This window comes from Peromyscus leucopus, chromosome 4, assembly GCF_004664715.2.
Source record: "Peromyscus leucopus breed LL Stock chromosome 4, UCI_PerLeu_2.1, whole genome shotgun sequence".
Classification (NCBI taxonomy): Eukaryota; Metazoa; Chordata; class Mammalia; order Rodentia; family Cricetidae; genus Peromyscus; species Peromyscus leucopus.
In genome coordinates this window covers 47,081,772-47,104,876 of record NC_051066.1, presented here as the reverse complement: position 1 = coordinate 47,104,876, position 23,105 = coordinate 47,081,772, and the positions used below count along the sequence as shown (strand labels likewise).

The following is a 23,105-nucleotide window of genomic DNA, read 5'->3' as shown; positions in this document are numbered from 1 at the left end:
AAAAAAAAAAAATCCAAGAATGAGTCTGTCATTGTAGATGCTTGAGAAATTCCCCATGGGTTGTTTCTTCTGATACTAGTCATTGAGGAATACAGTGTGTGTGTAGTGTGAGTGTGTGTGTGTGTGTGTGTGTGTGTGTGTGTGTGTGTTTGGTTTTCTTCAGAAATGAATGCAGCTAGGTTCTCTCTCTGAAATGCAACAGCTAATCAAAAAGCAATAGATTTGTAGTGGAATAAATACAACTTAATTTTTTACTTGGAATGTCTCATCTATCTGAATATTAGTATGTACTGTCTTGTCTCCTAGTTTTCTGACAGAGAGCATCCCCCCTCCCCCTCCCAGAATGAATCAATGATAAAAACAACAAAACAAGCCAAGGTGACTGACATTCCAAGTCCCCAAAGGAAACCAGCACAGATTGCTTGGCTCTGCCCACTCAGCGCCTGGACGCTCTCGCTGCCTGCTCGGGGATGCCACACAGGAAATGTATCCTCTCTCGTACCTAGGGTGTTTTCTCCGTCTGTTTTCTCTCCAACATTTGATCGCTGGCTGCTGCACCCTTTGGGCCAGGAGAGGTCTCCAGACCACCAGCTCATGTATTTGAAAGGCATCTGTTTATTTTGAAAATGCAAATGTGCCTACCTCAAAGACCAACTGGGAAGGAGAGGTGCTTTCAGTGTGGAGTCCCTACCCTCTCTGCATCCCACCCAGGGCACTGGCCACTTAACTCAGCCCCTGGGAGCCCAGGGAAGAGCCCACAATTAAACGCAGCAGGCTCATGGCTCAAGAATTAGCTGGGAGGATCATTCGGGGTCTGGTTTAAAGTTCCTCTGAGGTCCTTTCCGAAAGAACACGGAGCCTTTGATAGGGTGGCTCCGTGTTGAGGGCTTCCTGGAGGAGGGCAGGATCAGGGGGCCAGAGGCTCCTATCAGTGGCCGCCCAGTGCTCAGGAGCAGAAAGCAGCAAGGTTAATGCGGACTTTGATCTCTGTCGAGGCATACCAGCTAGAATTAATTTACATTTCAGATGAAAAAGGTTGACAGCATGAAAAGGCAGCTTGTTGCTGGTATCCGAATGTGCTGTAATAGATCGGGAATTCTGAGAGGAAGTTCTGAGGAAGGGATAAGCTGCGCTGGGCTGCTTTTATTGGGAAGGAGATGAAAGGAAAACAAATTTCACTCTGTGCTGCTCTGCAGCAACATGTAGGCCAAATGCTTCCTAAATTTCAAGGGCTGCTCTTTAAAATATATATATATATAAAACGTATTTCAGCCACGTCAGTAAATAAAAGGCGGCTGTGGGTAAGGGCTAGAAACACAAACAAATGCATTCCACAGAATCGAAATTTCAAAGAAAGTAATTGGTTGGAAAAAAATAATCGGTCAGAAATTAACCTCAGAAATGGCTGCGTTGAGCTGGTCACCCTGCCTCTTTCTGTCGTCTTTTTGTTTTATGTGGACAGTTATAATTTGGGGCGTTTTCTACAGCAGGAAGGGGAGCTTGTGGGGAGACAGTTATGCCTTGGGAAAATCACAACCCTAGCCCCAGCCCTAACCCTAGGGGTGCATCAGTTCCTGTCCATTTTGTTGGCTGAAGGTAGGGAGACTCCACCTGCTTCCTGCCACACGGGGAACTGAGGGCATAGCTGTGACCCTCATGCCCACCTCATGCCCCTGCAGAATTGGCTAATACACACTTTGATGCTGCCTAGTAAGTGGCCAGGGAGCAGAGGACGGTGAATGCTTGCAAAGCAAAAGAAGAAAAGGGAGGTGCTTTAGGAAAACATGCAAAATTAACCTTCCGTGGTACCCACCCACGTGCGCTTCAAGCATCACTGTCTTAAGACAGAGGGCATGAAGCCAGCTTGCTTGTGCTTTGAAGCAGTGTTCACCTGGCCCTCAAATGTGATTTTCAGACATGTTATGATTTTTATATAATGGACTCAATGGATCAGCAACACACAGGCTTAAAGATTTTGTTTTAAAACATATGTTGAGCATATTGCAAAATCTGGAATCAGCTGGTATCCTCTTGAGGGGGGAGGGAGGGAGAGAGAGGGAGAGGGAGAGAGAGAGAGAGAGAGAGAGAGAGAGAGAGAGAGAGAGAGAGAGAGAGAGAGAGCTGGCAATAAGTAGTGAACACAAGATGCACTTTGACTTTGTGTTTCTTAAGCTGCAACAAGAATTTGTTCACTTTTCATAGGGCTTTGAAGTGGTAGAGGTTAGAAACGACTAGAAGATGGTGCTAAGTGCAACACGCTTGCATTGAAAGGGCACTCCTACTTCCAAAATATCTGAGCTCTTAGTGAAGATGCCTGGCCTCCTCCGTGGCCTAAGAATTCTGAGAGGGACGCCTTGGAGTTTGGCTCTGGCCTGGGCCTGCTGTCTGACTGAAGGGTTCGCCTCGGAACCCCCTCTTTCCCTGTTAACTGCATTGCCCTCCACGAGCTCATTCTGTCTCCGGGTTCTAGCACCCCTGGAACTCTTGGCATGGTCAAGATCCTGAGTCTTCCAGACTCTCAGTTTGAGATTTGCAGCTTCACACTAGGGAGGGACCCTGGCTTGGCAGCCACACAGGACATGGCATTTACGGAAGAGCCCGGTGACCCCTGAACCAGGGAGTGACTCAAGTACCAGCAACCGAAGCTCACAGCTGTCAGGCTGCTGAGGGCGAACAGACCCCAAGATCCACGTGTGCTCTTGCGATCACTGGGGCTCAGAAGATTGCGCTAGCCACACAGATGTGGATTTTGGGGGATATCCCTGGGTTCCCCCTCCTCTGTGATACTAAGAGTCAGACAGGCCTTACAAATCACCATATACCTTCCCTGCCCCCCCTTCCCCCCAGTTTTTTGAGACAGGGTTTCTCTGTGTAGCCCTGGCTGTCCTGGAACTCCCTTTGTAGACCAGGCTGGCCTAGAACTCATAGAGATCTGCCTGCCTCTGCCTCCCTAGTGTTGGGAGTAAGGGCGTGTGCTATCACACCCGGCCATCACACACCTTTAAAGCCAGCTGTTCCCATTTCACTGATGACAGACTTAGGATTCCAAGAAGGGAAAGAGACTCGTCCAGGAGCAACATCGTATCAAATGTGCTCAGTCCAAACTGCCTAGCTTCCAAAGACCAGCCTTACTGTTAGCAAGCTGTGTAGTAAGGGATGAGTTCCGCCCCTTCTCTGGGCCTCGGTTTCCTCTTCTATTGCAGTAGGAATATAAGAACACCTCCTGAGAGTCTTCTTAGTAAACACAGGCCCTGGTAAAGATGCACAGTGCCTCAGGACCCCAGCCGGGAAAGCTGCCGGGACATACACACACCAGGACTTCTGACTCACCCCAGGGCTCCTCTGTCATTAGCTGGCAGCTTCTCTGAACTCATTTGAATGGAATCACAGAACATTCCGAGTGGACATTGCAGCAATGGTGTTTTAATTACCTGCTTGACTCTGAGCCGCAGACTCACTCCTTCTGCGGCTGATTTCCTTCAGTCTCTTCCGAGCATCATATCCTCTCCAGGCTAAAAATATAAAACCATGTGCCGGGAATGACATTAATTTAAAAACGTGCCAGAGAATTGATATAAGCTGTTCCACCTCCAATCTGTTTCTCTTATCCCCATTCCCCTCCGCCCCCACTCCACTTCTCCACCCTCCACCCCCCACCCCTGCCTTCTCCCTGAGCAAAACCAGCAGATGAACTACAGCAGAGGAGGGGCCTTTCTGAACCCTTGCTCAAGTTTTAAAATACTTCTGAGGCACTGGTTTTAGTTAAACAGAGATTTTTCCAGAACAGTTTGAGTTCTGTTCAGTAATAGTGGGAGCCCCTGGCCCCAGGTGAGGTGGCTTCCTGTCTTCCCAAGCATGGAGGAAACCCTGCCTTGAGCACCCAGGTTTAAGCTGGGGCTTAGGGCTTGGGGGGAGGGGGGGTGGTAGGAGGCACTGAACTAACCCAGTCCTTTTAATCGTTTTATGGTCAGGAGAAAGGTATAATTGGAGAGGAAGATAAAGGGGGCAGAGGGAGGCACACAGCTAGTGTTTGTTGAGGAAGAGGCAACATCTTCCATGGAAAGGGAAGGCAAGGGAGAGAGCAGAGGAGAGAGAGATCGGAGTGAGGGAGACAGGCATCCTTCAGACAGAGGTGATGCACAAAGTCTCCAGCCAAGATGAGCAGCCTTCTACTTCTGCGTCTCCACATTGGCCTGAGCATCCCCAAGCCTCTGGACAAGCTCATGAGGGCTAAGGCACGCTAAAGCACGCTATGGTTTCTTGTTATGAGAGTACCAAGAAATCAATCTTATGAATTCAAGGTCTCGTGCTTTTAACCACTCATCAGAAGCTTGAAAGTCAGGTATTATTCCTAGCACCCAGGACATATGCACATGGACAGAGGCATCAGCCAGCTTGGATAAAGCCTAGAGGCTCCTTTCCTCCGTTTATGAGTCCCAGCTGTGCTACAAACCCCTACGAGGATGGTGTTAGTCATTGTGATGGTACAATCTGGGTGCACCCTAAGTGTGTGTTATCTGTCATTTCAGGGGACGGGCCCGTGTGGAGGGATGGAGTTGGACATCATTGTTCAGCTCACACCGCCTGTGTCTCACGGCTCACCCCAGGGTGTTCTAATGGCTTGTAGGTTTGTCTCTCTTTGAGGTCAGACCATAAAGGGGTACCCTTGGCTACATCCCGAGAGCCTGGTATGAGGCTTGCCTCATGTAGGTACTTGAAAACTGTTTGCTGAAGTAAAGGAAGACAAGGGGAAGAAGGGAGAAGGGGAAAGGCGGGAGCCCAAGGTGAGTGGCCCCCAGCCCTCAAGGAGATACCAAGCGGCAGTACTGGCCAGAACTAGGCCGCATACCTGACTGGATGGTTATGGCAGCCTTCTCCCTCTTCTCCCTGGCTCGCTTGTATCTCCTGGCTCCGAGCCAGCCCTTGGCATATGCCTGCAGCATGACCACTCGGCCTATGACCTCTCGCAGGAGCAAATTTAATTGCTCCACGTGGTAATATTTGAGGAAAACCTACAAGGAATCATTGTTTTAGTGTTACATTGGGCTTCCCGACAGAAAATCTCTCCATTGCAGCCTATTCCTCATGCAGATATTAAAGCCGTTATCTAAGTAAAAGTTCATAGCGATTTAACTTATGCATACATTGGTGGTTTCTGGAGGAGAGCTGGCGAATACAATTCCCCTTCTAAAATGAGGTTGTGAGGTTTAGGCAATCCCAGGTATTAGTTGGGACTGCCTCCTAACAGCCAGGAGTTCTATTTTCTCAGGCCAGCTCTTCCCTCATTGCTCCTCATAGCCTCTGATGGAGGAGGTGCTGAGCAACAGTCCCAACCTGGGGAGATGGTCAGGAGGCCAGGAGATCCGGCTGACCCTCAGTGATCTAACTTCCATCGAGGAAATCCACAGGCAGGCTGGAACAGGCCTTGCAGAATTGAACCGTTACAACCTGGGCTCCCACAGGGACATGATGTTTCCCCAAATGAAAAGCTACACACGATGAAAGTAAAATCAGAGAATGCAATAAACAGCACAGATCTAACACCAAAATGAGCAAAACTCTACAGAGAGCTCATCACTGCCGCGACTGTGATTTATACGGTAACATGTGTGCTCCATCATGAAGTATGGAGAAGGGGACATTTTAAAGTGCATTCAAAGATCTCTCTCTCTCTCTCTCTCTCTCTCTCTCTCTCTCTCTCTCTCTCTCTCTCTCTCAATGCTAAAAGCTCTCAAATTACAGAACAGCATACCACCATCCTGCTCTGGCTTGTAGGTCCCAGTCTTCCAAGTTAAGACCAGCAAAGACCGTTTTTTAAGTTGGAGTCTTGCCTGCTGTGGGGTGCCAGGTACACAAGCCATGTTTGCTAGTTCTCCGTGACAGGAGAGCATCACAGGTGACAGTCTGAACAATAAGGAGAGAGCACTACCTTTGTTTTTCCCAGGACCCAGCGATCTAATCTGGATTTTTCCAAGATAGCAACACAGCTCTCTTTGTTAGCGGGAGGTGTTTGATGTGCTCGGAATGCCAAGTAATAGTACCTACAAAACAAAAGCACACAGCAAAGCCTCTTCAGTCATCGGGTAGTTTAATAGTAGAATTGTTTAGGACCCACGGACAAGGCTCATTTTCTTCCTAACTAGTAAATTTTTCCTGACCGCTAATAACAGTCCAGTAAGTAGTGAAAGATACACAATTTACAGCTCATGTCTTTGCTTTTCCCTGCGTTCATATTTTTTTCTTTTAATGTTGTTTTTTCTAACTCATGGTCAATGTCTGCTTCTTGTCTTTTGCATGCAAAATTAAAATATCTGGGATTCAGATAGCTGCTCTAGTGAACGTCATAATTGTAAATGTTAAGGTTACTCTTAGAATAATTTAAAGTCATTGCAGGTATTTTGACTGGGTTTTGAAAAGTCCCATCTGAGGCATAGTGTCGCTGGCAGGTGATCCTTGAGTTTCTGTCTGGAGGAGGCATGTCATCTTGATGTAGCCAACACTAGCATGTTGGTTTTCTCAAATAACTTCATTTTAGTGACTGTGTAAACTTTGAGAAGAAAAGGTTTCAGGGTAGCGTCAAAGAGTACCACCCGAAGAAGAGTCAAAGTCTTCTCTCATGACCAGGATCATGGCTGTGGCCCCTATAACAAAAGACAGTAACAAGGAAAAGGCACGCATATTTATTTGATGTCAGTTGTCTACGGCACGGGAGCCTTCTGTCATAAGGAAGTGAAGTCTTAAGACACAGTCACTCTTGCTTATTCTATCTTAGAAACTGCTCTTGTGGCTGGAGAGATGGCCTAGCAGTTAAGAGTGTGTGCTACTCTTACAGAAGCCCCACAACTCACAACTGCCTGTAACTCTTCCTCCAGGTGGTCTCTTCTGGCACCCATAGACATACATGTGTCACACGTCACACATCCTATATTCATAGGACAATGAATAGAATGCTCAGAGGGTCTTGCTTTGTCCATGACAAAGCAAGTACAAAAACAAACAAACAAAAATTTTAAAAAAAAAAAGAAAAAGAAAAAGAAAAAGAAAGTGCTCTGAATGAATAGCTGTGGCTCTTCAAGGATGGACCAAGAGCAAAGACCGACAGGTCCATGAGAACCTCTCCACTCTACCAAAAGGAAGCAGGCTGGAAAGATCTAAAGATCAAGTAGAGAGGTAGAAAAGCCTGGGAACCACCAGGAAGGAATGAAGGGAAGGAGACCTGGCTGTCTACATAGTACCTATGAGTGGGCAAAGGAGAAGATGCATCGGGAGTTCCAGAACCTTCTGAGTGTTCCTGTCCACTACCAGGGATATTTTACTTCCTATAAAGAAGTGACTGAGTCCATCTACATACAATACGGGCAGAGCTGAGTTTCCCAACCAGACTTCAGACGCGACCACTTATGTGGGAAGAACCAGGGCGGCTAGAAGCTATAGGACAGAGTACTGTAGAGGGCCCAAGAGGGAATTCTGGAATATTCAGCAGAGTTTGGATCGGCACTAACATAGGAGGAAACCACCCAAGGCCCAGGGAGGAACTGTGACTGTACCTGCCTCTCACACAGGGCTGCTAACAGCACCTGATCCTGCCGACCAGGCTTGTTGATCATCTAATTCACAGGGCAATGAATAGAATGCTCAGAGGGTCTTGTTTTGTCAATGAAAAAATACTAATCATAAATAATGGTACCCCCGAAATCTAAAGAACAAGACCCACAAGGGCAAAGTTGTTCCCAAATTGTTTAGCTGTGTCCAAAAAAAATAAAAAAAAAATTTAAGAAATAAACATAAAATTGTTAGTATTTGGCATCAGATTACTAGGCATGCAGGAAACTATGACCTGTGATAAAAAAGGAAAAAAAAAATCAACTAACAGAAAAGAATCAAGAAGTGACATGGGTATTAAAATTAGTGGAGACGGAGGGAGGCTGGAGAGCTGGGTCACCTGGGTCAGAATAGCACTTGTTGCTCTTTTAGAGGACTAGTGTTCAGTTCCCAGCACCCACATGGTGACTCACAGCCTTCTGTAACTCCAGTTCCAGGGCATCCAAAGCCTTCTTCTGACCTCTGCAGGCACCAGGCATGCACATGATAACAGACATATATGCAGGCAAAACCCTCACACACATAAAATAGTAAAATAAATACATTAAGAAAATTTTAAGGGCTAGAGAGATGGCTCAGTGGTTAAGAGCACTGAGTGCTCTTCCAGAGGTCCTGAGTTCAATTCCCAGCAACCACATGGTGGCTCACAACCATCTGTAATGAGATCTGGCACCCTCTTCTGTATATATAATAAATAAATAAATCTTTTTAAAAAAAGAAAATTTTAAAACAAAGAAGGATTTTTTTGGTTGATTCGTTAGTTGTTTGGTTGGTTGCTTTTGGTTTTTCAACACAAGGTTTCTCTGTGTAGCCTTGGCTGTCCTGGAGCTCATTCTGTGGACTAACTCAAAGAAATCCACCTGCCTCTGGCTCCTGAAGTGCTGGGATTAAAGGCGTGTTCCATCACCTAGCCTTTTTTTCTTAACAAAGAAGGATATTAAAATAGTTATTTTAATGCTATTTCAAATGTTCAAAAAGTTATGGAGATATAAAAGATATTTTTTATTTATTTTCTTAAATTTTATTTATGTGCATTGGTGTTTTTTCTATGGGTATCCAGTCCCCTGAACTGAAGTTACAGACAGTTGTGAACCACCATGTGTGTGCTGGGAACTGAACCCAGGTCCTCTGGAAGAGCAGTTAATGCTCCTAACCACTGAGTCATCTCTCCAGCCCAAAGATTTTTTTTTAAACACCAAAAAGAACTTTTAGAAGTGAAAACTCCAGTGTCTGAGGTGAAAGCTGCACAAAGTGGACTTGGCCACAGGTGAGTTCTAAGAGAACAAGATGAGGGAGCTTGAATATGTGTGAACATGAGAGCAGACAGGATGCAAAAGAAAACTGGGTGCTGCAGACATGCTGCAGCAGGCAAGAGTGCTCACTGCTCTTGCAGAGGATCCGAGTTTGGCTCCCAGCATCCAGGATGGGGGGCTCACAAAGTGCCTGTGACTCCAACTCAGGAGATTCAAGATCCTCTTTTGGCTTCCATAAACATGGAATGTGTGTGCACACTCACGTGCATGCACAAACACACACACACACACACACACACACAAATAGAAATAACTTTTTAAAAAATCAAAGCAGAGAAAACTTAATTTTAAAAGCAAAAAGTGTAGTGAATTGTGGGTCATTCTCAAGAGGCTTAAATATATCTAACTGGAGTTCCTAAAGAGGGTAAAAAGAGAAAAAAAAGTACAAAGAAAGTGTGATTAGAGCTTTCTGAAATTTAATAAAAACTATAAACCAACATTTGAAGAAGCCCAGTGGACTCCACACACAAACTGAAGGCAGCTAATCAAAGGGCATTCAACAAAACTACTCAAAAGCAATGATAAGGAGAAAATCTTACAGAAAAAAGGCAAGCTACACAGAGAGGAATACAAACAAATTTAACAGCAGAGTTCTTCCCCCCTCCCTCTTTCTGAGCCAGGGTTTCTCTGTGTAGCCCTGGCTGTTCTGGAACTCACTCTGTAGACCAGGCTGGCCTTGAACTCACCGAGATCTGCCTGCCTCTGCCTCTCCAATGCTGGAATTAAAGGCATGTGCTGCCACTGCCCGGCAAGTTCTTTACAGGAACAATGTGAGTGAGAGAGCAGTGGAGCAAAATCCTGAAAGCCCCGAAAGAAAATAAATTCAACATTCAGGAAGATACCACACAAAAACAAAGGCAAGATAAGACTGTTTAAGACACATAAAAGCTGGAAGAATTTATCCCTAGATGATCACCTCCAAAAGAAGTGATAAAGGAAGTCCATCGCTAAAGAAGGAAAACAATTCCAGATGGGAGGAGTATCATTCTACCTCAAGGACTGAAAGACATAGTATAAGAACTAGCTAATGCTAACTATCCAGAATACTTTTCTTCTGACTTAAATATCTCTACCGTACTCTTGACTGAGCAAAAATGATAGTAGTATATCAGGTTTCTAATACATGGAGACGTGAAATACAGGGCAAGTATAGCATAAGGGGCAGGAGAGCAGGAACCGGAGTGGATTATCACAAGAGTTTTATGCTCCATGTGGAAAGGCACAACGTTGATTTAAGGTGGGCTAAGAAAAAGAAGGATGTGTGGCATAAATCACAAAGCAAGCCCTAAAATAGCCAAGCAAAGAGCTACAAGTAACAGATCCACAAGGAAGATACAATGAAACGGTACAAAATGTTCAATAAATCTTGAAGGAGGAGGAGGAGGAGACAGTGATGGAAGCCACAAAGATCAGATGTGACTAATAAAAACCATGTAGCAAAATGTCAGAATAAAACTAACCATATGAGTAAGAAAGCTCAAGGGAACATTTTAAACTTCTCTACACACACACACACACACACACACACACACACACACACACACACTCATGGCTTCTCTCGCTTTCTCTCTGTTTTACTGTCTCTGTCTGTGTGTCTCTCTCTATCTATCTCTATCTCTCTCCTGGCTACACACACACACACACACACACACACACACACACACGCACACACGCACACACGCACGCACGCACGCACGCACGCACGCACGCACGCACACATTCCCTCTGTGTCTATGGAATACCCTATGAGCCCACGAGCTGCCATGTGGGTCCTGGGAATCAAACCCAGGTCCTTTGGAAGAGCAGTCAGTGCTCTTAACCTCTGAGCCATCTCTCTAGCCCCTTTTCTCTACTTCTTATGATGCTGTGACAGGTAGAAACCAGGCCTGCCCAAACCCTCAAAACAAGAGGATATGTCAGGTGACTTCTTTCCTCACTAGCAAATGGCACTTCTTCTTCCTTGGGTGAATTCCTGCTCCCCATAGATGAGAGGTTTCTGAACTGTGAGTGAGAAATTGGGTTAAGCAGTCAAACTGTTTCTCTGCATGCTCACAAGCAAAGCTTCCCTGCCCTGACAAAACCCTGTGACTCCTGCTTCAAAGGCCTAACTGGCCCCTCTAAGGGAGCTGAGTTGTTGGTGTGTGTGTGTAACCTTTTTATATGCCACATATACACACACCTATCATCTGTCTGTCTGTCTGTCTACCTTTGAATCGAGGAGGAAGGCAGAAAGAAGCATGGCCCACAGTTGGGAACAGTAAGAGGAAAATCTGAGGCCATCTTCTTTCTCAATGCAAACACAGGCCTCTGCTCCCCTCACATTGTGTCTCTGGAGCCCACGTCCCTCACAGCATGGCCTGACTCTAACTGGCGCCTGTGATGCCCCAGCATTTTTTGCCTCTAGAACCTGTCTATGTGTGTCTATGGGGAGCTGGATTACGAGGCCTTTGCCAACAGTGTTGATTTCCTAGGGCTGAGCAGCAGCTGCGAGGCTCCCATCTAACAGCGTCCTGTTTGGCCTGGGATATGAAAGTCAATTGTTTCCAAACCCGTGTGGGTTATCAGATTCTAGCCTTGTTTATCCTCTCTGAGCCGCTCTGCGGCTCCTTCTAAACAGCTGCATGGGGCAGGGGCCGTGGCTCAGTGGTGGAGTGTCTGCTTAGTGCACACAATTCTGTCCTCAGCACTGCTGAATGGCAACTCCTGATGATACATACAGTCGTCGTCGGCGGCGGCGGCGGCGGCGGCGGCGGCGGCAGCGGCGGCGGCGGCGGCGCCTGGTGGTGTCTTAATTGATTTCTTCCCCACTATGGAAAACCAGTATTGTCCCTGCTTGCTATTCATGGCAACGCTCCTTTACTTCTCAGAAGCCGTGCTCTTCTGCCCTTTCCTATGAACCAATGATAACAGCTGCCTGGTTCCCTCTTACCATGTGTAGAAAATGAACACTTGGAATACATTCATCTTTACTTCTGTGTGCCACTCATGATTTTGTCTTCTTCTGTGTGTCATCCTCTCACAAGAGAAAGACAGAACGCAAATACCCAGGCTAGAGGGACTGGACCCAAGAGGCACACACAGTCACGTCTGAAGTCAGGCAGTCTTTGCCCCTTGGCTGATAACACTGGGCAGTCCTAACAAGCTTAGTGGGTCCCCAGCTACATATGACACCTTTCCTACTAATGCTTTTCAAATGTAAAAAATCAGTTCATAGAATATGTCCATGATAGACTCCACCAATAGTCAAAATGTTTTCTGAAGAGATCACACCAATTTATATCATCCCTTGGGTTTCTCTCTCTCCACTCATGACAGTCCAAGGACTCACCGATGACTGCCAACACATATAGAAATGATACAGTTATATCCATGGAGAGTGGTTTCAGGATGCCCAGATTCCCAGAGTTTCAAGGAAAAAAAATCTGTGCATACTCAGTACAGATGTGAACTTTCAAATAATATTGTCAAGACAAGTTGGTCGACTCAGTGGTTGCAGAGCACATGGATGTGAGAGCCGATTACCAAATTGTGCTCTTAATTTGTATTTTCTTTAAAACAATGCCTTTATATTGCTGCTATTATTATTATTATTATTATTATTATTATTATTATTATTGTGTGTGTGTGTGTGTTTGTGGGTACACATATGCCAAGGTGCATCTGTGGAGGTCAAAGTTCAGCTTGCGGGAGTTCACCTGGGTCATTTTAGAATTTGTTTACCCATATTGTCTCCATGTTTTTTATATTATGTTGGTTTTCCCATCTCCATTGCTTATTCATAAATAAGATTTTGTCCATGCTGTAGTTCAGGGATTCCATAGGCTCTTGTGGTTGAGGGTCAGTCTTCAAGTGGTAGGTTTTGGAGGTAGCTAAAGTTTTAAGAGCTGGGGACCATTGGGAAATTTTTAGGTCATTGGAGGCCTCCTGAATGGATCATCACAAAAGCCTGAGCCTATGCCTCTGGATTCCTGTTACAAGATGTGGGCTGTTCCGGCCGTTATCATGGCTCTAAGGTACAACTCTTTCCACAGCTGATCTCTTGCTGGTGCCATACACTTGAACTTCCAAAAAACATGATCTAAATAAACCTCTTTTCTTTATAAGCTGCCTGCCTTGGGCATTTTGTTACAGCAAATAAAAAGATAACGAATATATGTAGGATCCACTGACGGCCAGACACTGGTGGAGGTGTCTGGGAATGAATGAGCAATGAAGACCACTCCCCTTTCCTCATGATGCTTATATAATAGTGGGAAAGATAAACATTAAACAAAAATGGGAAGGATATCAATTTGGGTAGAGATACGTGCTATGGAGAATAATACAGCAAGGTCGGGGAGGTCTGGGTATATTTGGGGATTTGTTGACAGGCAGTGTTAAGCAATCAGGAAATCAGGATAGTGAAGTAACTCAAATCATGTCATGATAGTAAGTAGATGCTGAAGGAGCTGGAGGTACTGGGCTTAGAAACAAAAAAGCAAGGTCTCTTAAAGGGTCGTGTGCTGTGGGATGTTAATGTATGTCCTGTGGGAGCCCTTCTTGGGTTCTTTGTGGCGTTACCCAGCAGGTCCGTATAGAGGATGATTAGGACCATGGGCCTGAGTGCAGGTGTTTGAGATGGTCTGCACTTGGCTGTGCTGGGGGATGGTCTGTATGTCAAGTTGTTCTGATTGGTTAATAAATAAAACCTGATCGGCTGTGGCTAGGCAGGAAGGATAGGAGGGACTAACAGAGAGGAGAAATAAAAGGACAGGAAGGCAGAAGGACTGGCTGCAGCCGCCGCCATGACCAGCAGCATGTGAAGATGCCGGTATGCCACCAGCCACATGGCAAGGTATAGATTTATGGAAATGGACTAATTTAAGCTATAAGCACAGTTAGCAAGAAGCCTGCCACGGCCATACAGTTTGTAAGCAATATAAGTCTCTGTGTTTACTTGGTTGGGTCAGAGCGACTGTGGGACTGGCGGGTGACAGAGATTTGTCCTGACTGTGGGCAAGGCAGAAAAACTCAAGCTACAGTCATGTGCAGACTACCTAGACCAGAATCATCTGGAGGTTTAAAAAAAAAAGATGTGGGCTTCCAAGCTACACAGGGATGCTTTTGACACAATCTAAATCTCTAGGGTTGGCCTCCAGTGTCTACAGTTTAGTGAATGTCTCTGGTGGTTGAACTCAACCCTGAAATCTCTGACTTATGGGAACATGACACCTGACTACCTCCAGTAGACGCCACTTACTCAGTGATGCCAGAGGACAGAACTGAGGCAAGTGCTGAGAAGCCTCTGGGGGCAGATTTTACCCAGAGTTCACATGATGTGGTGGTGGTCATGGGGTGGGGTGCCTTGGGGGTCAGGAGGTAAATGCTTGGACCCTGGAACTGTCCACAGGAAGCTAACTGACAAAGGGATTTCTGGATTGCCCAGGAATTTCTAGGTGCTTTGTGGAGACAGTTGGATCAGATGACCCTTTGGGAGGCCTTCTAACAAAGATGATATGCTGACTTCTCCCTTACTCTAAAGAATTGTTGGTGTATTTTTAAAAAACCATGTTTGCCGTTGACCTAATACAGTTACTGCCAAAAACCCAGGACTATTGTTGAAATATTTGGATCAGTGTACAGGTTCCTAATATTTCCCTAGCAAGTATGTTTGGAGCTCTTAGTAAGTTGGCCAGAGTTCTCTTTCACAGGTCATTCTTAAGAGCCACCTAGCAGGGTGCCTCTCAGTGTGGCCCCTGGCCAGCAGCAGCAGCAGCAGCAGCAGCAGCAGCAGCAGCAGCGCCCAGAAACTTGTTAAAATGTAAATGTGCCCTCCTCTTCTCTTGAAGACACACTCCTACCAAATCAGAAACTCTGGGGGCAGGGCCTAGGAACCTTTATTTTCAAAGAGCTCTCCAGGATACTGTGCTTGGTGAGAAAGTTGGAGAAACATCCAAAGAAAGAGAATTCCCAAACAAAGTGACTTCCCCAGTGAAAGTGTCTCTGAAGGAAGAAAAGGGATCCCACAAATCCCACCATCTTGTCTCTTCATTTAACCCAAACGACTTATGGGGGTTTCTAGGGGAAATCATCATTTTCCTTCTGAAAAAGTCAATTGCCCAGAGTCTACCCTGAAGAAATACTCACGTGTTCAGTATTTAGTTGAATATTGCTGGCTAACAATCAGAAATAATTTCAATATCCACACAGCAGAGAAATGGCTAAATAAGAACCATAGAGTCCATTGGTTAGTGGGAAGGAATGTGTGAAAGCCACGGAACGATCCGGCTCTACAGCTAGTGCGTCATAGTAAATATAAAGGCCAGCTGTCAGAGGGTGCAAAAGTGCCATTTGAGTTCAGCTCAAAATAGGCTTTCCCACCTTCCCAACCCCCCATCTCATGTGTGTGTATGTGTGAGTGTGTGTGTGTGTGTGAGTGTGTGTGTGTGTGTGCGTGTGTGTGCACATGCTGTGAAAGTATAAAACTACCAAAAGCAGAATAGGAGAAAGAAGCATTGGTTGAGCAGATGCTGGAGAATGGAATTAGGAATATGGGAAAAGAAATTCAGTCTCATATATAAAATACTAATAATGTTAGAGGAAATGAGTCACATGTTTTTGTGATTAAAAGTAATTTGAAGCATTAGGTAAAGATGGTTATTGTTCAGTTCTGTGACAGACCTAAGTCCTGGTCAAAGGGTTATAAATCTACAAATTGCCTCAATATCATTTACCCCCAAGTAGCAGTGTCCTGATCATGTGGCAAAGAGCTGCATCCCTTTGCCTGTTTCCAATAGTCACTTGTGGGTTCTCTGTCTTCATCCATGACCAACCAGACTGTCTCATCAGAGACCCCAAAACATTGGACAATTATCTGAATAATCCAATCCACATAAATAATATTCTTTCATGTAGATAATAGAGGTAGCACAGCAATCTTGGCTTGGATAATTTGATAATTACCCCCAATTGCCCACTTCCCTTTGTGTGTCTAGAATTCCAGATTTCATTTATGAAGTTCTTATATTTACCATAAGCCATTTTATTTTTTTTTCTCTCTTTGTGTTTAGCCTTCAGTAAAGGAAGTGAACAGCTGGCCACCATCTGCTACCAAACAAGAAAAATGATTATATCTATTACATCCTTAGAAATGCTTCTAAATGTGGGCCTTGGGATAGGAAGTTGTGCCGAAGGCCTGGGATTATATATTTCTCTGATGTTCTATTACTCATTGCAGGTCTCAGTTCCTTTTCCTGTGGCTGCTATAAAATGTCCCAAAAGCAACTGAAGGGGAAAAGGGTTCAGCTCATATGTTCCAGGTTACAGTCTGTCACAGCCCTGAGGTCAGAGTGACAGAAGGTTGAGAGAGCCAGTCACAGCTAAGACCTGGAGATGAATGTGTGTTTACTGGAGCATGGTTCACCGTCTCCATTTTTACTGGGTCCTGGATACCCTTACTCAGGGAAATGGTGTTTCCCACAGTGGGCAGGTCTTCCCATGTTCATTAATGTAATTAAGAAAAATCCTTCACAGACATTCTTAAAGTCCCTTCTACTGTGCCGTGTGACTAACCATCACATGACAACTCTTGGTACATACTACGTGTGTGTTAATGTTTTAGATTCTGCTTTTAACTTTATATAGACACTTTATGTTTGAATGAAGGAAGAAAACCACAGTGGCACTGAGAATCAGAAATAACGGCTGATCATGCACTCATTAATTTGTAACAGAAATCTAAACTTTGGCTGTGCATGGTGGCACATGCATATAATACCAGCACTTGGGAAGTGGGGCCAAGAATCTGGCTATATTCTGCCTCTGTCCTGAGAACTTGGATGTGGCTGAATTACAAAGTAACAGACTAATTTGATTGACAGAGGATCAGGAGGCAGATGGATTAGAATTTCAAACTTAGGTACAAAGAAAGCTCCGGGGGAGGTGGGGTGGGATACTCAGAGTAACAATAGGATTGTGGGAGCCCATGTCTACTTTCCCTGAGGAGTTCAGACCTTTGATGAATATATAATGTACTAAATGGTCCACTAATGCACAGATATTATTGTGCTTCTTCACACTTGTACATTTGCTATGACATTAGGCAATTTAACATGTTTATCACTCTTAATTTCATTTTAATCACATTGTATATACTTAATTCCCATGTTCATTAATGTAATTAAGAAAAATCCTTCACAGACATTCTTAAAGGCCCATCTACTGTGCCGTGTGACTAACCATCACATGACAACTCTTGGCACATACTACGTGTGTGTTAATGTTTTAGATACTGCTGCTGACACTTTATAAGTTTAAATGAAGGAAGAAAACCACAGTGGCACAAAGTATACAAAAGGAAAGGAGAACTATTAAACTACTTGATGGGATGATTGAAAAGGAAAAAACACAGTGCGTTGTTCACATTAGTGAGAGCTCAGATCATCTAGAGAGCAGAGTCTACCAAACCTCCTCCAATGGAGAAGGCAGGGGCTGACAAGGTGGCCCAACAGGTACCAGTACCTGATACCACACATGGTGGAAGGAGAGAATTAACTCCTGCAAGTTGTCCTTTGACTCCACATAAGCACAATGGCACGGGCACATGCTCACCTCCCACAAAATAAATAAATAAATGCAACTAAGAAAGATCCAAAACTACACAGAGAAACCCTGTCTTGAAAAAAAAAAAAAGGAAAGAAAGAAAAGAAAAAAGAAAGCAGGTTGGAAATGGCAACAAATTCAGCAGAGCTCTCCACCCTCTCTGCAAGGACACAGAACCTGACTGAGATACTCAAGAAGTGTGGCAAGAGGAGGAAGATCTAAATGTGAGGGAATCTTTAAGGTTAATGAAGAAGGGGCTGGAGAGATGGGTCAGTGGTCCAGAGCACTGGCTGCTCTTCTAAAGGACCTGAATTCAATCCCCAGCACCCACACGGTAGCTCAAACAATCTCAAACTCCAGTTCCTGGGGATCTGATGTCCTCTTCTGGACTCCATGGGTACCAGGCATATATGTCGTGCACAAACACATAAGCTGACATAATATCCATACATATTAAATTAAATTAAAAACATAAGAATGTTAATGAAAAACTAGCCATAGCTCCAGATTTCCCTCCAGCTCTTGAGGATGATTTTTCTAGAGTAGAAGATTTTGCATTTAATCATTCAAATGTGGAAACTAACTGAACACTTGCACATCCAGAATGTGGTGACTACCTGCTCTCTTCCTGCACTGGACTCCAGAACCCTGGGAGCTGATCTAGAAGACCAGCTAACTGGACTCTTACTGGGGGCAAATGTCACCTTGTTTATTGAATGAACATCAAGAAATCTGCATTCATTTGGGTAGTTAGCCATAAGATGCCATAGTTAGGCTGCTATGCCCAGGGTGAGAATCAGGGATGGACTATAGAGTTGTACTTCTGCTCAGAGGTCAAATTTGAGTCAACTTGGATCCCCCCCAAGGACACAACACCCACTGTCACAAGGAATGAGGAACTTCTTTTATTCCTAAGAGGGAGAATATGGTGGGAGAAATCAGAACCCAGAGGCAGCTGGTCAAGAGCTCAATGAATATTTGTGTAGGAAGAAAGAAAATCCAGGCCTCAAGAGACAAAAAGAAGTTTTTGTCAGAAAAATCATAAATAGCGACTACAGTTGTGCAGGAAGAACAAGGTAGACTATGTCCAGAGTGCACATAGTGACTAGGGAACCCTTACAAAGGAAAGTGGCAACCCCTTGGCTCCCCATGCATCAGGTACATCACCAAATGTACCGACATGACAAAGATCTATGTCAACTACCAGAGGTTAATTCAAACTGAGCCAGAATTGATGGAGGGAAGTGAGATTGGAAACTCTTTTTGATAATCTTCTTCATAGTATGTGAAATTGTCTAAAAACCAAACAAACAACAAAATATTCAAATTAAAACAGGTTTTTTGTTTGTTTGTTTGTTTAGTTCTTTTTCCAGGTTAACATATAGGTCAACAAAATTTTTGTTCTTGGAATTTTTTTTTCAAGACAGAGTTTCTCATGTAGTTTTGGTGCCTGTCCTGGATCTTGATCTGTAGACCAGGCTAGCCTCGAACTCACAGGCCTGGCTCTGCCTCTGAGTGCAGGGATTAAAGGTGTGCACCAACCACTGCCCGGCTTCTTGGAAATTTTTTTAAGGGGTCCATATAGGTAGATAGTTGCAGGTAACCTTGGTTAGGGTGATTCTAGGGTACATTGTACACTGTACACACACACACACACACACACACACACACACACACACACACACACTCAGTGTTTCAGCCCATTGGTCCCCTCTCTTTCCTTTAATGGAGCCCTTTCCACCACGGTTAAAAGTGGGGTTGAGCTGATGGCGTCACTTGACCCAAAGCCCTTCCTTGTCTTAGAGACTGGCCCGAGGATGTGCATGTGATCCAAATTGCTACACTCAGTCTATTGTGTAAGAATTAATCCTCGGAAAGAGAGCAGATCAAAGGGAGAGGCGGTGGCTTGGCACGCCTGTTTGATGTCCTGCATCCAGGCACAGTGCTGGGTTTTATAAGCCAATATGTTATTCTCTTTTAATTTTGGCTTCAACTCGTTCGAGTTTGGGTCACTTATTATTGAGAGATTCATGACTAATCCACATAAGCAAGCAGGCTTTCTCTAAGCATAGCTCTCTTCATAAGATACATCCATGCTATGTAAGGATGCTCCAAGTGGCTCCTTTCATCTGGAGGGGAGCTGGGTGGGTGTGGGGAGACCAGAGAGAAGAGCCTAGATCAGGAGCCACAGCAGTCTCCTGTGTCTTATGGAATTTGCTCTATTTGAATTCCCATAAAAATCTTTCTTTGTCACAGAGAGAAAGAGGCAAATTCACTTATTATCTTTCTATATGACCTCTAATAACTATTATTTTCAGACTTGGTTAAATAAAAACCAATTTATTTAATATTTTTTGAGCTCTTATTGATAAGGGGCTATGACAACCTGAAGGCATGTGCTCTGCCAATCTTTGATGTACATGGCAAACATGAGTTACAGCTCAAGAGAGCCAGGCCCATGCATCTTTCAACTACTTCTAAAGAGCAGGGGCCAGAGGGATGGTCAGAAATGGTATAATAGACGAGAAGAGGTGAGCTTTTTATTCAACTCCACAGATCTTTCTAAAACACCTAACTTGAGCTGTACTGGGTTGGTTAATACAGACGGAGCGCTGGCTGTGCCTCCCAGGCAGTGAGGGTGGAAGTGAGTGGTGGGTAATCCCTGTAGCAAGCATATCAATAAGGTGTACCTGGGAGACTTCTAGCCCAGCCCTGGGAAGTTACACTGAGCACCAGAGAAGACAAGGCCACCTCAAGTCCCAAAGAATCAGCTTGCCTAAGTGACCGAGGACTCAGCAAAGTGAACAAAAGTACCAGAGAATGGAACACTCTACAGCATTTTGAGACGTCCCAACTAGTTCAGTTTGGATTGGAGGTTGATCTGAGAGGTGAAGGATGAAAGAAGTGACTGAAAAAGCAGAGGAAGAAAAGAGGAAGACTCCCCTTCACCAAGCAGTGGAGCTGAAGCTTCCCCAGTGGGGGGGTGGGTCTTGATGGTTAGTGGGTCTTGATGGTTAGCGGAGGAGAATTTTAGATAAACACCATGCTGGCATCTCAAAGGGTGAAACAGGCAAAACGTCCATTCAGGATGCTGGAGTAGAAGGGGAGAAGACTGGAGTTCAAAAAGGCTAATACAATGAAACAGAAGTCAGGAGCCCAAAGTAACCCTGACGGGTATGGTCCAGGGGTGCTCAACAAAGATGACATGACAATTCGGGGGTGGGGGTGGGGGTGGGGAAGCACTGTCTGGCAATGGTGTGGGGACAGCTGGTGGCCACACCCAAAAGAATGAAGTGAGACTCCCACCTAACATACACAGAAAACATTGCAAGGTGGATTGTAGATGTAAAATAGGAGAGTTCAGTTGATAGGATTTTTAGGAAAAAGAAACAGCAGTAGATCTCTGTAGCCTTGGATCACATGGTTGTTTAATTAGGGCACGAAGAGCACAAACAACAGAAGAAAACCCAGAGTTTCATCCAAATCAAAAATGCTATGCTTCAAAGGAACCTACCAAGAAATTGAAAAGACGCTGGGTTTGGTGGCAGATGCCTTTAATCCCAGCACTTGGACAGAGGCAGGTGGATTTCTGTGAGTTCAAAGCCAGCCTGATATACATAGCAAGTTCCAGGCCAACCAGGGCTACATAGTGAGGTCCTGTCTCAAAAAGAAAGAGAGGGAGCTGGGCGGTGGTGGCGCACGCCTTGAATCCCAGCACTCGGGAGGCAGAGCCAGGCGGATCTCTGTGAGTGAGAGTGGCTACAAGTGAGTTCAGAAAGGCGCAAAGCACACAGAGAAACCCTGTCTAGAAAAAACAACAAAAAAAAAAAAAAAGGAAGAAAAAGAAAGAGAAGGGCAGGAGGCAAAAGAAGGGGCCCAGAGGAGAGTCTATGAATGGCAAGAATATTTTCGGGAAATGAATCTAAGCACACTGAGCTCTTTTGTCTGTCTACTTTATTCTTCTGGGATAAAATTCTGTCTATACAGCTTCAGTTCTGCTTCATGCCTAGCTCCTTTCTTGCCTGATTTCTCTCTACATTAATCTGCAGTCCCCTCTAAGTTCTATCTTAATTCTCTCCTCTTAGTTCTGCCTCATCTAGGTTCTCATCCATCTAGTTCTTTCCCATATCAGCTCCTCTCCCATCTCCTTCTCTCTCATCTTGTTCTTCCTCATCTTATTCTTCCCCATCTGGCTCTTCCTCATCTTCCATCTCGTTCCTCTAGTACTCTCTTCTAGCCCTTTAATCTAGTTCTTCCCATCTCAGTTCGTTCCTCTCCAGTTCTTACCCATCTAGTTCTTCCATTCTCTTTTCTCTTCTCCGTCTAGTCCTCCCAAGTGTTTGAAGTTTACAGTTATATACCCATGCAATAACAATGCTCTGGTTAAAGCAAGATCACCTGGCTTAAATTCCCTCAGAGTCAAAAGGAGGGGCAATAAGATCCACACAAAAGATCCGTAATTGCCAGCCATCATCTGCAACCCCAAAGGGAAGTGACTAATGGGGAACAGAATCAACTGAGGGCTAAAATCAGTTAATATCTGAGCAAGGGGATTTTATGTGCTCAACTGTGTTCTTAGAAGTTGTTAGTTAAACTGTCAGGAGTCTATCAGCGATGAGGGAAAATAAAGCTCTCTTATATTCCCTTGGCCCCTTATCTGTCCATGCTATCTTGACTGCTGCTTTCTGGCAGGGCAGGGGAGTGTAATTGATGGCCAGGCAGCCTGAATCAGCTTGATGTACCTGTAAGGAGAAACCCTTTTAGTTCTGAGTTAATAGTTAAAGGTAGATCTAAAACTAGAGATAAGACTTCGGAAAGGGAGAAAGTTAAGCTTAATTAAGACTTCGGAAAGGGAGAAAGTTAAGCTTAATTAGCACATCCACCAGGCCTTCTCAAAGATAGTCTGGATGCTTAAGTCTGTTCTTAGAAAGTACAGAGGTATCTCTGATAAGATGCTTTTGTCCATCTGGGATGGTCCTGGCTGAATGCTGCCAATGATGATAATTACTGGGAGGATTGAATTGGAGTTCTGGCTGTGCATACCTGTCAGCACAGAAGGTTATCTAAATATTCCATTAGTAGAGGGGAAATGGTGCCCAATAAATGATGGAAAAGCTACAACAGCACACAAGAAACTCATAGCAGAAAACAGCTGATAATCAAAAGCCAGTATCACCAAGACTCCTTGAGCCTCAGCTTGACCTCTGAAAGGCCCTTGGCTTCTTCCAGGTATTGTCATAATCAACTGAAATCCTACTTCACATATTTTTGTGGCTTGTAGCAAGAAATTTAAAAGACCACACAGAGAATGGAAGAAAACAATAGGCCATCACATATCTATGTGTCTAAGGGACTAGTGTCCAGAATACATACAAATCCGTAGTAGAACACGAGCAAAAGGCTTGAATAAACATTTCTTCACAAAAGCTACACAAATGAGCAATAAGCACACGAAGAGATGCCTTGTACCCCTAGCACTGCAGACATGCAAGTTGAACTACAAGGGGAACTACTTCACACTCACTGGAATGGCTAACCGGGAAAGACCAACAACAGCAAGCGTTGATGAGGACGGTGAAAACTGTTTTCCTCGGCAAATTGCTAATGTGT

The 23,105-nt window shown here is 44.7% G+C and overlaps 1 protein-coding gene across 1 annotated transcript in view; it reads right to left on the bottom strand.

Annotated features, from left to right (window-relative positions):
* Positions 1-4,575: 4,575 nt before the first annotated feature.
* Positions 4,576-23,105, bottom strand: part of Myo3b (myosin IIIB) — a 75,294-nt gene continuing 56,764 nt past the window's right edge. Inside the window, 3 exon segments of the mRNA XM_037204422.1 lie at positions 4,576-4,728; positions 4,815-5,012; positions 5,930-6,041. Of these exon segments, the coding sequence (XP_037060317.1) occupies positions 4,576-4,728; positions 4,815-5,012; positions 5,930-6,041 (463 nt within the window).